The sequence below is a fragment of the Haliaeetus leucocephalus genome, unplaced genomic scaffold, assembly GCF_000737465.1.
Source record: "Haliaeetus leucocephalus isolate CR32 unplaced genomic scaffold, Haliaeetus_leucocephalus-4.0 Scaffold148, whole genome shotgun sequence".
In the NCBI taxonomy this organism is placed as follows: domain Eukaryota; kingdom Metazoa; phylum Chordata; class Aves; order Accipitriformes; family Accipitridae; genus Haliaeetus; species Haliaeetus leucocephalus.
Genome location: NW_010972584.1, coordinates 683518 through 698633, shown reverse-complemented (window position 1 = coordinate 698633; position 15116 = coordinate 683518). Strand labels below are relative to the sequence as shown.

At 38.7% G+C, this 15116-nt stretch overlaps 1 protein-coding gene across 1 annotated transcript in view; it reads left to right on the top strand.

The window, feature by feature from the left end:
* DOCK3 (dedicator of cytokinesis 3) overlaps positions 1-15116 on the top strand; it is a 200925-nt gene that overhangs the window by 106076 nt on the left and 79733 nt on the right. Inside the window, exons 12-13 of the mRNA XM_010561625.1 lie at positions 4755-4843; positions 9021-9146. Coding sequence (XP_010559927.1) covers positions 4755-4843; positions 9021-9146 — 215 coding nt within the window. The remainder of the gene's footprint in view (positions 1-4754; positions 4844-9020; positions 9147-15116) is intronic.

The window sequence follows — 15116 nt, the reverse complement described above, 5'->3', positions numbered from 1 at the left end:
CCCGCTCCCCCCCCGCCCCGCCCCCCCCCCCCCCCTTGTCCCCCCCCCCCCCCCCCCCAGCCTCCTCGCTGGTGGGATGAGAAGCAGAAAAGGCCTTGACTCTGTGTGAGCACTGCTCAGCGATGATGAAAACATCCCTGTATTACCAACACTGTTTCCATAACAAATCCAAAACAGCCCCATACTAGCTACTGTGAAGAAAATTAACTCTATCCCAGCCAAAACCAGCACAGTGTGCCATAACAGGCTTTGTGGGTTATCTTATTATTCCTGGCAGTATCTGGATTTGTAATACTGAAGCTGTAGAAAATTACCAGCTACTACCTGTTCTAGATAGCCTTAATTCCTTTTGCTGTACTAGTCTTCAGTTACATAATGCAGCAGACAGAAAAATCCCTACTGTCTTCACAGTAGCTTGTTCGTACCTTACCGTGATTTTGCTGACATTAGGTACTCTTGGGGGGAAACAAAAAAAGGGAAAAAATGTTAATGTGCTTGGGAGAAGTTTTATGAAGTGAGTTATTTCTCAAGACTCCTGTCTTGCTAGAAGCTGAAGGCTTACAGTCTTCCTTTTTTTTTTTTCCTTACTTTTAAGGGTCAATAGGACAGAAGTTTAATTTAATTCAGTTGCACTTCAGGAGAAATAAGATTCACTATTGCTGCTAAGTTAAAAATTGCTGACTTCATGGGGAATCTTTAAAACTTGCAGTTGTGATTTAAATAAAGCAGAATTGAATTTAAAAGGCAGTTAGACTTGATCAACATACTGTTTTTTCTTCTTTTCCTTTTTTCTTTTTTAACCAATAGCACTGTTTGTGGTAAAGGTTCCATTTTTGTTTTTCAGTCAGATTATTATACTAGTAAAATTGTCATTTCAGCTGTGCTTACACTAGTGTGAAGTACTTCATAACATTTATAGTGTGTTTCTTCCTTATGTGGTAACAAGCTATAGCGCTGATGGCTCTTCTTTCCTGGTATGATTCCATTCAAGCTTAGTGAGTTTAGCAGGTTGGTTATACAGCTTTACATATACTAGTGCAAATAAAGTTGCGCAACTTTGATGTTAGGATAAAAAAGAATCCTAATTCAGGTTGATGGGGACCTCTGTAGTCCAGGCTCCTTCTCAGACCAAGGCCAGCCATGAGATCAGACCAGGCTGCTCAGGGCTTTATCCAGTCGTGTCCCGATAACCTCCAAGGATGGAGATTGCACAACCTCTCTGGACAACCTGTTCCAATCGTACTTGACTGTCCTCACGGAAAAGCTTTTTCTAGTATCCAGTCTGAACCTTTCTTGTTTGTGTTTATGCCTGGTGCTTTACATCATCTCACTATGCACCACTGAAGAATCTGGCTGGCTCTTTTGTCTTAATAACTACTTGTAGGTCTTGGAAAGCTGCTGTTAATGTTCCCCCTCTTGCCTTGTCTTCTCCAGGCTGAAAAAGCCCGGGTCCCTCAGCCTCTTCTCCTACAGTATGTGCTCCAGCCACCTGCCCATCCACAGGACTCTCTCCAACCGTCTGGTTTGTATTGTATTGGAGATCCCCAAGCTGAGCACAGTATTCTAGGTCCAGACTAACAGCTGCCAAGTAATGTCTTTTCCCAACTGACAGTAGAAACATATAAACAAATACTACTTAAATATTGCTATGTTGTGTAAACAGTAATTTACAAAACATAGTTCTGAATAGATCTTATCACTGGAGAAAGGCTGTCTTTGGGTTGTGAAAAGTTTTGGGAAGTTCACTAAACGTACAGCATGGATTACTTTTTGTGGGACTAAGACTTTGGGTTGAATAAAAGTTGCAGGATGAAGAAAGACCTGAAGTATACAGATACATATAAAATATGATATAATAATTAGCTCAGTAAGTATTTATATATATACACATAGGGATTTTTTTCTTTTCCAAAATGGCTAGAAAAATGCTTCAGCAGTTGCAAAACCTACATTTTGGTCCCTGACATTGTCCTAATACCTGAGGTTTGTTGTCTTTGAATATAAGTTAATACCTAAACTCTATGAAAGAGCTTAGGCATTATTTACTGTCTAGAAACAGGGAAACTTAATGAAACTGAAGATCTGCCTGTATCTGCTGAGGGCCTGATTGTATAGGCAGACCCAGGAGACCTCTGAAGGTGCTGATGACACTGAATCCAGTGCTAAACAAAACAGCTGAAGTCACTTTCATTAAAAACACAGCTCATGAGAGAGAAGATTATATGGCTCATTTTTCATGTAACAGGTTAATAAAGAGGGACACTTCAATTCTTTGGCTTTCTCCCCTGCCCCAATCTAATGTCTGTCTCTGTCATACAATGGGACAGTAGCCTATGGACTCAGAATGTGGGGCTTGTTTCCTTGATTACTTTCTCAGTGGCACTGCAATTCTTGCATTTTTGGCTTTGGACTCTAAACAGAAGTGTGGCACTTCTGACTCAGGTGCCCAAGATCCAGACAGAAGCCAGCATCCGGGTGTGCTCTTGTTCTTTTTCCTGCTGTGCTGGCTCTCTGCTCACCTGATGATTTCTTTGTAGGTTATCATTAAAAGAAATCTGTATTCCTCCATGACTGGAAAGGAAACTGAAACATTTCCTGCTGCTGCTCTCAGCCATCTCTATCACAATGTAATTTCCAAATGCTTCAGAGTCCCTAATTTCTCTCTCCAGAATCTTGCCATCAGAGTAATGAGAATATCTATAGAGCTATAGATAGTGATTTACAGAGGATTTTTTTTTTTTAACGTTGCTCCACTTCAAAATATATATATGTAAGGCATGGAATGGAGCAGTAAAAGATACTGGGTTTGATTTTCCACTACACAGTTGCGCAGTCTGATTTTATTGCGATGGCACAGCATCATGCTGTGGTAGAGAGCGTAACCCTTTCTTTTGTTATATTCATTTCTTCTTGTTGTCTTTATAATTCTCATTAACTTGTATTTTGAAGGTAATACATTCCAATTTAATGAAACAATCCTGACAAAGGTTAAGAATGGAAGAGAGAATTGGAAGTTAGCCATAGAAAAACAAACAGAAGGAAACTCTCATATAAGTGCATGCAATGTCACATGATTAGTCTAAAGTCTCCAAAATTGCTAAGGGCATTGGAATGGTGATGGGAGATGTTAGGAGCTGCTGAATCCAGTAGCCCGACAGAGGTGAGGCTGCCAGAGCTCCATGCCCCTGGGTCCAGGCAGGCAGAAGGCTGAGCCCGTATCCCACACGTGTACATACACACAACACACATGCATATAGCTGGCCACGCAGATCGACACAGGCAGAAAGTACACACTCATATGAAAACGTACAGTGCCAAAGGTCTCATCCTATTTTCCTGTCTGGTTTATCATGGTAAAAACTTGTCAGTGGAAAACATCCATGCATACATATACACACGACAAATCCCTCCGGTCCCTGGTTTTAGACATTCAGCTCAGGCAGAGGGCATGGCCAGACAAGGATACTGGCAGCAACCTATTTAGGTGTGAAGGGGCCATTTTATACTATTATCACTCTATTTCCCTACAGTTCATATTAAATCTTGAACAATCCCACAATGTTCTTCCCCAACATCCCATAATAAGTCCTGTATCACCGAAAGCAGTAACCCATTTCAGTCTTTAAAGCGATCCAGAGAGCCTTTCTGGCTGACTCATCTTGCTGGGTTTCGCAATGTGCTGAACATCCTCCTGCGGCAGCCATCGTTCCCCCACCTGCCATTGTTCCTCTTCTCCTTTGTGTTTAAGGTGAGCCTTTAACTGCAAAACCCAACAGGAAAGAGGGAGTTAGTAGGAAATATTTAGAACAATTTTGCTCATAGGTGCTGCCATTAAGTGGTGCTCTTGGTAAGAGGTACATCCAGCAGGGTTGAATCTGATTGTTTGATGAAGGGCAGTGCAGCCAGCTATCCTGCCTGAATCTTGTTTGAACAAGGTTATAATCCACACACCAAATTGTTGTGCATTATTGGAAATGATATTAACAACTGAATTTTTCCTGGTGAAAAAATACTGAGTGGAAATATGAGAGATCTGTTGACAAATAATTATATTGTAACTTCTATCCTAGAAAATTATTGAAGATTTACAGATGGTAACACAACTGAAAATTAAGTATAACAGTATTTACAAATGCTTATTAATATTACATATAGATGAATAAACAGTTGTGAAATGCTCCTCCAGAAGGTGATACACATACAAAAACATATTTTGTGTTATATATTTTTGTCCTACAGTTTGGGGGGCAGTTGCATCATGTTTCAAGGCATTCTGTAAAATATGTAGGTAAGCAGAAGTCTTGCAAATGCCTGAGATACTAAAATAATCAGGGGGTTATTTAGTCTTTCAGATTTCACTTTTTATTTCTTGATTTTAACATTTTTGTTAAACCCAAAAAGGTAATATATGGCAAGAGTTAATTTCAGCTTAAAATTAATTTTCTGCGTGCACAGAATTCAAATAGGATGTCCAGAGCTTGCTTCCTTCTGCCACAATATGAAGAGTGAAGAGTGAAACAATGGCTTTGATGGCAGAAAAGTCACCACAGGCTCCAAAGTGTCTATAAAAAGGAGATAACTATTATGGAATGTTTTGTTTTCTTTCACTTCTAAAAACAAGAGTTATGTGGGATTTCTCTCATTCATCAAAACCCCACAACCTTTCATGTTATCTCTGCAGCAAAGTTGATTCCTCTGACCTAAGATGGTTCAGCAGAAAGCTTTTAACTTGAATTAGTGTTCTTTTATTTTAGGTGTAACAACGAAAATGAATGGTGCCAGATCCATGAAAATATTATTCGCAAGTCCAGCACTAAATACACAGCACCCAGCTCAAACTATGGTAAATATCTGCTTGTACATTTTTGTCATAATAACAGCTGAATATTTCCCTTGGGAAACTGCTGATTATTTATAGCAGAGAAATTCAGTGAAATGTGAGATTATGCATAGCTGAATTTCTCTACTTGGAGTGATTTAAAAATTTAGCTAAAATTCATTCACGTTCAGTTTACAGGTCAAAATCTGTATTGCGTCTGCAAACTTAAGCAGGAATTAAAAAAAACCTCACCACCTGCTATCTTTCCTTCTCAGATACGGCTGACAATAATATTAATTCAGCATGCTAAATTTCCTTCATTGTTATGTCTGTAGTGTTATTTTATCTCAAGAGAGGTCAGCAGTGGAGAGAGCTAGTGGCCTGCCATAGTGTCAGCTTAGTCTGTGAGTCTTCATGTATTGGCTGTGACAGTTACTGAGTGTGTCTATGCTTGTGCAAACTGCTAGCCTATGGGAGGGTACAACATAAGCGGCAATCAGCATTGGCAGAACTCCTTTAAAAGTTTTTTTGGTGACACGGGCTTACGTTACTGTGATCAGACTTGGCTGCACAGGGAATGAAGAATTTAAATTTTATTCATCAGAATTGCCCTGCGTAAAACTGGCTTCCTTTTCATCCTGTATTCCCTTGAAAATTCCAGGTACAACACGTATCTAAGGCTTGCTCTCCTAAGGATACCATGCATCCTTGTCGACAGAAGCAAAGCAGGAGGTTAAATTTGTCTAACATATTTGTCTGACTGTTCAGAAAATTCTGACTATCCAGAAAATAAGCAGTGCGTTTGTATGTCAAATTGATTATCAAGAAGACTCTCTGTGATAGTGTCAGTACTAGATGTTTCATTGCATAGTTGAGGAGAATAACTGTCTTGGCAGAGTTTTTGCCACCTTTCAAATCCATTTTTATTTTCCTAGCTAATGACAGATAAAGATGGAAAGTAAATCTTGTGCTATCTTGTTACCTCATTTAATGATTTCTGTAGTTTGCTAATTCAGAGATATCATAACTCTTCTATTCCAAATGAACTAGCCAATACAATACAGTTCTGCTTCGTTACAGCTAGTTCTGCATTCATTACGGAGTGCCTGATTCATTGGCATACTGATGTCCGCATACTGATATTGTCTTAATTTCACTTGTTTGCATATTGAGATATTGTAGTGGAATATGCAGTTCACACTCCCATGGAAGATATTAAGCACAACAATAAGCAAATAAAACAGTTTTCAGATTTGGAATTTTATTATATGCAAAGCTGGTCTCCTTCCCAGCTGTTCTCCTGTTATGGTTAAGGTCATCCACCACTTATCATTAAAGCATTTTCCTGAATTCTTTATAGCTTTGAAAACTTGGACTGTGCATTTATTTCCAATGCCAGGTGTCTGCCTGAAACCTTTTTTTTTTCCAAGCATGAGCCTTTTGAAGAGCAGAAAGAAAGGAAAATAGATAGCTTTTTACCCTTGCCTTTGGCTTTTAAAAATAATTATTTCAAACATTTCATTAAGACCTAGTGCATCTCTGGAATAGAGATTGAAACTTGGCAGAGGTATTGTCCTGCTGGGAGGGGCAGTATTGCAGCCTGACAGGAGATAAACACCAGTAATACAATTTGGGCCTCTCAGAACCTGCTCTTACAGTGAGAAAATGCTCAAATTACAAGTGTGATTTTTCGATGTAGAAAAGCTCTCTGGTTCTTTCTCTTCCCACCTTCCCAGGTCTTGTGTAAAATTAGTCCTTCAGGTCTGCTGCAAGGAATAGAAAAAACTGGAACGATAGGCTGGATAGAAAAGAGGACTGGAGAGCAGACTTACAAAACCTCTTGGGGAGAGCAAGAAGCTAGGCAGAAGTTTTTGGGGGTAGAATATGTGGGAGGGTATCACAAGTAATATATGTAATACCATACTGGAAAATTACATGCTCTATTACCTCTAGTGATTGATTTTTATAGATAATAGATTAATTCTGGTGCTATTTGTTAACTACTGGGGGGGTTGGGTGTGGGAAGGTCTGAACTTACAAATTTGCTCCAGTCCCTTATGCTGGAATTTTTTTAATTTATTTTCATTTTTTTGTTTTTAATAGCAAAAGAGCGTATAAAATTGTTGTGGTTTAACCCCAGCCAGCAGCTAAGCACCACACAGCTGCTTACTCACTCCCCCCCTCACCCAGTGGGATGGGGGAGAAAATCGGGAAAAGAACTAAAACTCATGGGTTGAGTTAGGAACAGTTTAATAGAATATAAAAAGAAGAAACTAATAAAGTGACAGCAGTAATGATAAAAGGATTGGAATGTACAAATGATGCGCAGTGCAATTGCTCACCACATGCCGATCGACGCCCAGTTAGTCCCCGAGCGGCGATGCCCTGCCCTCACTCCCCGCAGTTTATATACTGGGCATGATGTCCCATGGTATGGAATACCCCTTTGGCCACTTTGGGCCAGCTGCCCTGGCTGTGTCCTGTGCCAACTTCTTGTGCCCCTCCAGCTTTCTCGCTGGCTGGGCATGAGAAGCTGAAAAATCCTTGATTTAGTCTAAACACTGCTTAGCAACAACTGAAAACATCAGTGTGTTATCAACATTCTTCTCATACTGAACTCAGAACACAGCACTGTACCAGCTACTAGGAAGACAGTTAACTCTATCCCAGCTGAGACCAGGACAAAAATGAACAAGTTTTTTCTCTAAGTGGCAAAAATAGTCAAGACTGATTTCTAATGAACTTGTCTCCTGTGTTCTGTTAAAGCTTCTGTAGCACACACACACACAGATGTACACTCACACATGGTATTGAAAGGGTTTGAATTTTTTCCATGGTTATAAAGCCGCTGTTTTCCCTGCAGTGCTTTGCAGCGCTCTTCTGCCTACTTAGCTGGACAGTTGCAAGTCCATGTTTTGGCAGCTTTTGAGGACATATATGCTGATTGTCCAGCTGGCTGATTGGCCTCCCTTTTCCTTCATTTTAAGGTTTTATGCTCATTTTCCATCCCTCCTCCCAGCATTCATAAAACTTACAGTCTTCATGTTATCTGGGGATCTACTTATTTGCCAGATTTGGCTGAAGGCAAACTCCAGGCTTGAAAATTATTTCAAGGCAAGAGAGCAGAAAGTGGGTGGGAGGTACATGATATAACTGGTTTCATTCCCCTAGTAACTCGTCTAACAAAATGGGGACTAAATATTATTTGCAAAGCCCATATATTAAGTTTGAACTTTAAATGGCTTGGGCAAGAATATGTATACAAGGCAGTGTTTGGTTTTGTATGTGTTTTTCCAGAGAGTGAACAGAGAGGATAGAAAGAACTATTGACTAACTATCATTCATTGAATGAGGTAAAGATTGTGAAAAATGACTGTGTGAACGTAATTCACATGGCTATGTGAAGCTGGTAATGTATGCTCAGCAGATGAGACTGAGCTTGCATGGTTGAGCTTAATCCTAGCATTTTCTGGTATCGTAGTGCTTGACTTTGTAACTTTACCCCAATACATTATCCTCATTTTAGGGTGTAGTATGATATAAATTAAAAGCAACTAGAGAAAGCAGTTGGACTGAGATTAACAGTGTAATTATTCCTAGTCAAGCTATTCTGTTGATAGACTGACCAAAGGGTTGCATTGGAAGAGCTCATTGCTGAAGTCAGTTTGAGCAGTTGGTACTCTTGAACCATGTTGAGGTACTGAAGGGAATTTCATTAAAATCAACGTTCCTGTATGAAGTAGTTAAAGAAACAAGTGGAACAGATACGCTTTGAGTTTTTTTTATTTTTTTATGGTATTAAGTGGGATTAAAGGCACTTTAGAGATGTTCTATGGCATTGTGTGATCTGGCGGTTCAGACAGAGGTGGCATTGCTCATACATGCACTGTAACCTGCTGTATGTGAGGAATAGAAATAATGCCAAATACTTCACTGTAACTTGTGACATCTCTGTGGAGTTAAGTATTCTGATTTTAAAAAATTGTATTTTAATATGATGTTATGCTCTTAACTGATCCCTTAAAGCAGTTTTGTTTCTTCAATTTCAATTTTAAATTACTCCAAGGGAGAAAAGAACTCTACTTATATATTTGTATTAATTTGACTGTGGAGGAAATAATTATTTTACCTACATCCCTTGTATATACAGACATCTAATTCTTAGGTCTGAAAAAATGAGCATCTTTGGTTTTTTTCCTAGGACTTATAATATCTCTTCAGCTTCTTCGTGGCGACATGGAGCAGATTCGAAGAGAAAACCCCATGATCTTTAACAGAGGCGTTTCTGTTACCAGGAAGCTGGGTTTTCCTGATGTTATAATGCCAGGTAAACATAACAACTCTAATCTTAAAATATTGGTCGTTTTTTTCTCATACTCTCCTAGACAAGCGCCACAGGGATGGGTGCCTTACTTGAAGAAGATGAATAATAGAAGAGTTGCCTTATTTATCAGTAAATGCCAGTTCCAGATTCAGGGAGGCATGCTAAAACATTTTAATCAATGAATAATATAGTAACAGGTGTTAAATTCACATGTACAGAAGGTGATCTGGAAAGATTGCTTTGATATTTCCCCCACCTCCCCCACCAATTAGATATCTCTCATGTATGCTAAGCATAGAGATGTTTCTTTTCAAAGGCATAAAGGTTCTTCTTCCCCATAATCCAAAGCCCGGAAAAAAGAGTTTCCACTTTGCCACCTCGATTCTTGCAGTTAGTACGATCCTGTTGTACTGGTTGACAATGCGTGAGGCTGCAAATCTGGTCTGATTTTCCAGCTGGCCTTACAGAGTACCTAGTCCGTGCAACAGCTGTGTGGCTGAAGCATTGCTGTACTTCGTTTACTCCTTACTTCTGGAGCAGCAGCTTGAGATGCTTCTTGTTTTGGCACAAGTTGAGGCAGCCCCAGCATGGCCAAGAGTTCATTTAGGAGGAAACGGAACCTAGCCAGTCATGCAATCAATAGATATAAAACCTGGCATTATAGTGTCTTTGATTTTTACAGTGTAGTAAGAAATGGGCTTACTAATTATATTGCATGTATAGCATTTGAAATACTACCTCATTGCTATGCATTATAACCAAGACCAAGGATGACTTTGCAGACATGGGAAATTTTATGAAAGCATAATGGGGAAAGTATCAGATTTTATTACTTGAAAGTCTGCAGCGACACATCAGTATCAAAAGTAGTTGTTGTAGCTTCATTATGGAGGCTCTTCAGAAAGCACAATAAAAATAGGGAGTGGGTGGGAAGAATTTCTAGAAACTTAAAGTAAAAGGATTTAGAACAGCAGTGTTTCATTTAGTAACAAAATTGAATAGTAATAGAGCAGCAGAAGATGGGAGCTATAAAGCCAGTTACAAATTTTAGTTTTTAGTGACCTCATAGCAGTTCCAGTCCTAACCCAAAGCAATCAAATAGAGAAAAGGTTAAATATTGCACATTGATATGCAGAGACAGCTGCTGCAAGGTGATCTGCAGTAATTGAGATCACAGCTGGATGTGTCAGCTAGAATAGCTAGATCACACCTAGAAAAGTCAACATCAAAAATAACATTTACATACCTGTATAAATTAATTGATTCTCCTGCAAGAATTGCTTTATCCTCCATTTCTATGTATAGAGCTGTCCCTCAGGTGCTTCAGACCACTGAATTTAGCAAGCTTAAGGAACACCTTTATGGCCTCAGTGTTCCCTTTAATTGTTTTTTCATTTTCTGGGCCCTAGCCTCTTTCTGCAAGCTGGCATAGTGGGCTGTCTTCCCTGTACCTCTGCTGTTTTGGGCAATGCTTTTCTCCAGGGCTTGAACAAGCAGGTTAGCAGTTTTCATGCAGAAAGTGCTCCTACCCTACACTTTAAAAATTCTCTATTCATTGCAGCTAATTCAAATTTCCAAACTTCTCTCTAATTAAGAACTCTAGTGAAAATACTGCCTCAGTGCAAAAGATGTCCACCAAATCTTAAGTATATTGTTATGATCTTTGTGATATTCAGCCTAAAGACCTTGGACATTTAGGTAAATTAAAACCAGATTCCACAGCATATGTTTGTGATGCTCCCATTGTAAGGCTCACTGTACAGGTACAGTAGTGATCTTCCCAGCCCTGGTCAGCCCATTAGTTTTTCAGATGGTGGTCTTCAAAAGACCACAGTTGCTTGCTAATGTCATATTTATGAGAACCACAATTCTTGTTGGAGAAAATGCAGGGATTTTAAGATGATAATCTGTTTGGAATTGGGCTCAGAGAGAGAGAGATCTGCTCAAAATACTGATTGATGCAAACACATGTGTGAAAGGACCACCATTCTGCTATTAAATGCTTACTGCCTCTCCAGAGGTGCTGGACACCCAGAACTCCTTGATTCAAAGGGGGTTACAAGAGGTCTGCGTATATAGAGTTTAGATGCAAAGCTTTAGGCATTTGTATTTGGGAAAAAAAGGCTTACATTTGTGGAGAAAGCAGTTTGTAAATGTCTTTAAACACCAGGTAAGAAAAGAAAGGCAGCCAGGGAAGTGTGAATAGACTTTCACTGTGATGATAAATTAGGACGTTGCCAGAGTAGAGACGGGATGTGAAGAGAGAGGTAGCCATGAATGGTGCTCTAAACAAAAAAATGTTATTATCCTGGGGATTCTCCAGGATAATGACATCTCTGGAAAAATTAGGAGATTAAAATATAATGTAACTTCACTGATGCAGTGAACAGTGTTCATTCTAATTACCTATCAGATTTTTTTAAAATAAAAATATGTTTGGCATTATTCAAGTGACAGCAGATATTTGCCTGTTGTTTGCTTTTAAAACACTAGATCAAACTGGGGTTTGAGTTTACTTGATGTCCAGGATAGAATGTTTGCGTGGCATAAGTTAGCTTCTAGGTGCATTAGCCAAGCTACATGAACAAGGAATGCCTATCAATTTATTTTGTGCTTATGTTTTTACAGCCAGAATCAACCTTTTTTTCTTAGCTTTACTAGTGTTGTGTAAAGTTAGAAAATATTTCAGGTTTTTTGGGGGGGAAAAACCAACCAAAACAATAAAAAAAATCCACAACCAAACAAAAATCCAACCCTGTCATGCACGTTAGCAGTTCTCAACCATGTCTGCTGCTTTAATTGTCTTTGTCAAACTACCTTTTCCTTGCTTTGCTTCAGAACTGTTTCTTTCTCATTAAAGACAGGGTTTCTTCTTTCAGAGAAGAGCACAGAAAGTTCATGACTTGTATTTTGCAAGTGGATGCAGATTTTTCAAAGCAGTGTGATTTAAAATTTTTTTTGTGAATAAATTAATAAAGGCTATGTTACCTAGTATTGTTAAAATATGCAGTGATTGTTCTGCTGAACCAAGAAATCTGTTTTTTAAAAATGTAAATAGCTCTAGCATTTCAAATGAATCCTCTTGGTCATAGGTTTTAACATTTTCAATTTCTCTTTTAATAGGAAAACCTTTCACATGTAAACACCTTAACCATTAAAGTTCGCTAGCTGTGTCTTATCACACAGTTTTCCTGTCCCATTTTGTTTTCTAAACAATAACATTAGTTCCTGTACCAAGCCCTCTTTTTCCCTCACTCAGATAGGAGCAACGTAAGTGGTAGCTGGTCATCATTAAGAAAGAAAGTGCAACCCGTCTTTATGTTCTTATATCTTGCATGGTTATGCAGAACAAGATTAATATCCTACAAAATAACCATGCTTGTCTTCATTTCTAAAGGTAAAATGTTCTTTGTTTCCTGCTGTGTTGTGATCCAAGAAGAGCATTATAAAGACTTTAATTATCTTTTTTGTCCAAATCAGAAGGGATTCAGTCAAACCAGCCTCATGAAGAGGTGTGGTGGGTTTTTGTTCATTTGTGGGCTTTTTTTTTTTCTTTTCTAAACTTTTTCTTTTCTAAATTGCTACTGGTTTCAAGACCGTCCATCTGATCTTGACAATTTTACCTTTCCCCAGAGATAAAAGCAATGAGGCATGTGCTGCTTGCCTTTTGGATTGCAACTTTATTTGTATACAGAACTTGCTGATCAGAAATCTATTGCATAGGCATGGCGTTTGTCAGTTCCCCAAAGGACATCCCTTCCCTTCCCCATGTGCTGATAAGTATTCTGTCTTTTACTTTGATCCTCTGATGAAAAGTGCATGCTTCATCTTCTACTTGTGAGTGATGTTTCTTTCTCTTTTTTCTCTCTCCTTGTCTTAATTTCCTGGCTTCTCTCCCTTTCCTTTCCCTTTATTCTCTCCTCTTTCTTTCTGATGCAGAGATGAAGATAGTTGGGTGTAAGTTTCTGCTTTTCTGTGTAATGTCTGCTTATTGCTTGCTTTTTCCCATTTTCATATCTTTCATGGAATGTTGGGGATCGGTAAAGATGGCAAATCATGACATCATAGGGAAACTTTGGTAACAGAGAGGCGTAGACTTTGTCTTATCAGTCTCTCTTCATACCACAGTGTTTCAGACAAATTTAGTAGTTCTACAGATCAGTTAGTAGTAAAGGTGAGAAAAATCTCAGCATCTGTTCTGTCAGGGAGCACAAAGTCATGGCAAAAATACATTAAGAAACGGACATGACAAAATCCATCAGCTATTCACAGAATGTTCATGGTGAGAGAGTCAACAAGACTAAAAGACATAATTGTATAATACTTATCCCCAAAAAGCATTTACAAGGAGAATAAAAAATATTTTTGTGATAAATAAACTTGTGCAAATGGAAAGTTGGAGGAGATAAGAAAAAAATATATTAAAAATCAACTTCCTACTACTGAAAGGAAACTGTTTCAGGGAAATCATTGAATTTAAAAAGAGCATTGTATAAATTCTTTTCTATTCATAGAAGTCAGAACAATGGATAGCAAATAATCTAGTAAGTATCGTTTGTTCCTTTTCCTTGAAACAATTGAGCGTTCCTCTCACTGAAAGCTAGAGGAATACACAGAGTTAAACTTGCATAATGTTCTCTTTATAGAAAAAAAAAAAAGATAATTTAATTTGCCATACAGGCAGTAGATAAAAGCTCTGTTTCCCCTTGCTGCTGTAATATTACTCGCAATAATGTTAATAATTGCATACTATAACTATTTCAACAATATAGGCCTTAAAAAAATTAGTGACTGACTGGCGAAGGGGCAGGGAAATAAGCTGCTGAAATGGATCTAATGTGATTCCCAGAGACTGTCTGACCATACCAGGCTTCTTAATTTTAACAGGCAAGTAGCAGGACAGTGGGCAATCCCGCTGAGTTTTGCACGGTGTCAAAGGTGACTTCACTGTTAAAGCAAGGGAAGATCATGCAGCGTGAGGCCTGGCACTCTTAATCTTTTGAGACGTGATTGAGAACAAGTCCATAATGGCCAGGCAGGAAGGCAGCCAGCGAGCGTTTGAGACCCTTCCCATACAGTGCACTTTGTCAGTCTTTTCCTTTAGTCCGTTTGCTTTGTAAAAACAACGTGATGATCACAAAGCTGATTGCGGGCATCGTACTGTTCACCTTGTCTGTGTTGAAATTACTGTACTTCAGAAGTAGCTGCGTGTTTTTCATTTGGAGAAAGTTGCAACTTAAAGTAAGGGTGGAGTAAGCTGTTGAGATCAGAATCCAATGACTGGCACCCTGCTCCAAGCTACTGCAGAGGAGAGCTGTCCATCAAGGGAATGTCTGCTTTCATATCATACTCTTGGTCAGAAGGAAGAGTAAAGAGCTAGAGCAAATATCGCCAAAGCACATTATAACACTATCCATGAATATAAGTATTCTACATTTTATAGTTAGTTTCAAAGATCTTACTTGCTGGACTGAGTCTCAGAGTCAAACCCTTAGTGGTTTAAACTGCTATAACTTCATTTAAGTCAGTGGGCTGATGCTGATTTACTCTAGTTGTGGGGATGTTCATTTATATATAGGACATAAATATATGGTTTTGTTTTTTCTTCATAAGCCATTGTGGAAGATACTCTGAGTATCCTTCTTGCCCATTCGTGCTCCAGAGATTATCGACACTCTTCTGTAAAATGCCAGTATTTTGAAAAAGATGCTAAACCCAGTGATGTTAGAGAGTCAAGTAGACAGTATATACCCTAAGTAAATAGGACCATCTCAACAGTTTAAGAAATATAGACATAAATACTAATTTTTATAGCTGGATTGTTTTTTATATCCTTGGCTGCTTAAATTGTAAGAGACTAAACTTTCAGTTTAAAAAATCCAATGAAGATTCTCTGGATAAATACAGTTATTTTACTAAGCTACTTGAAACTAGACCTGCACATCCTGAATGTTGTGAGTTGCCGCTTTCCCC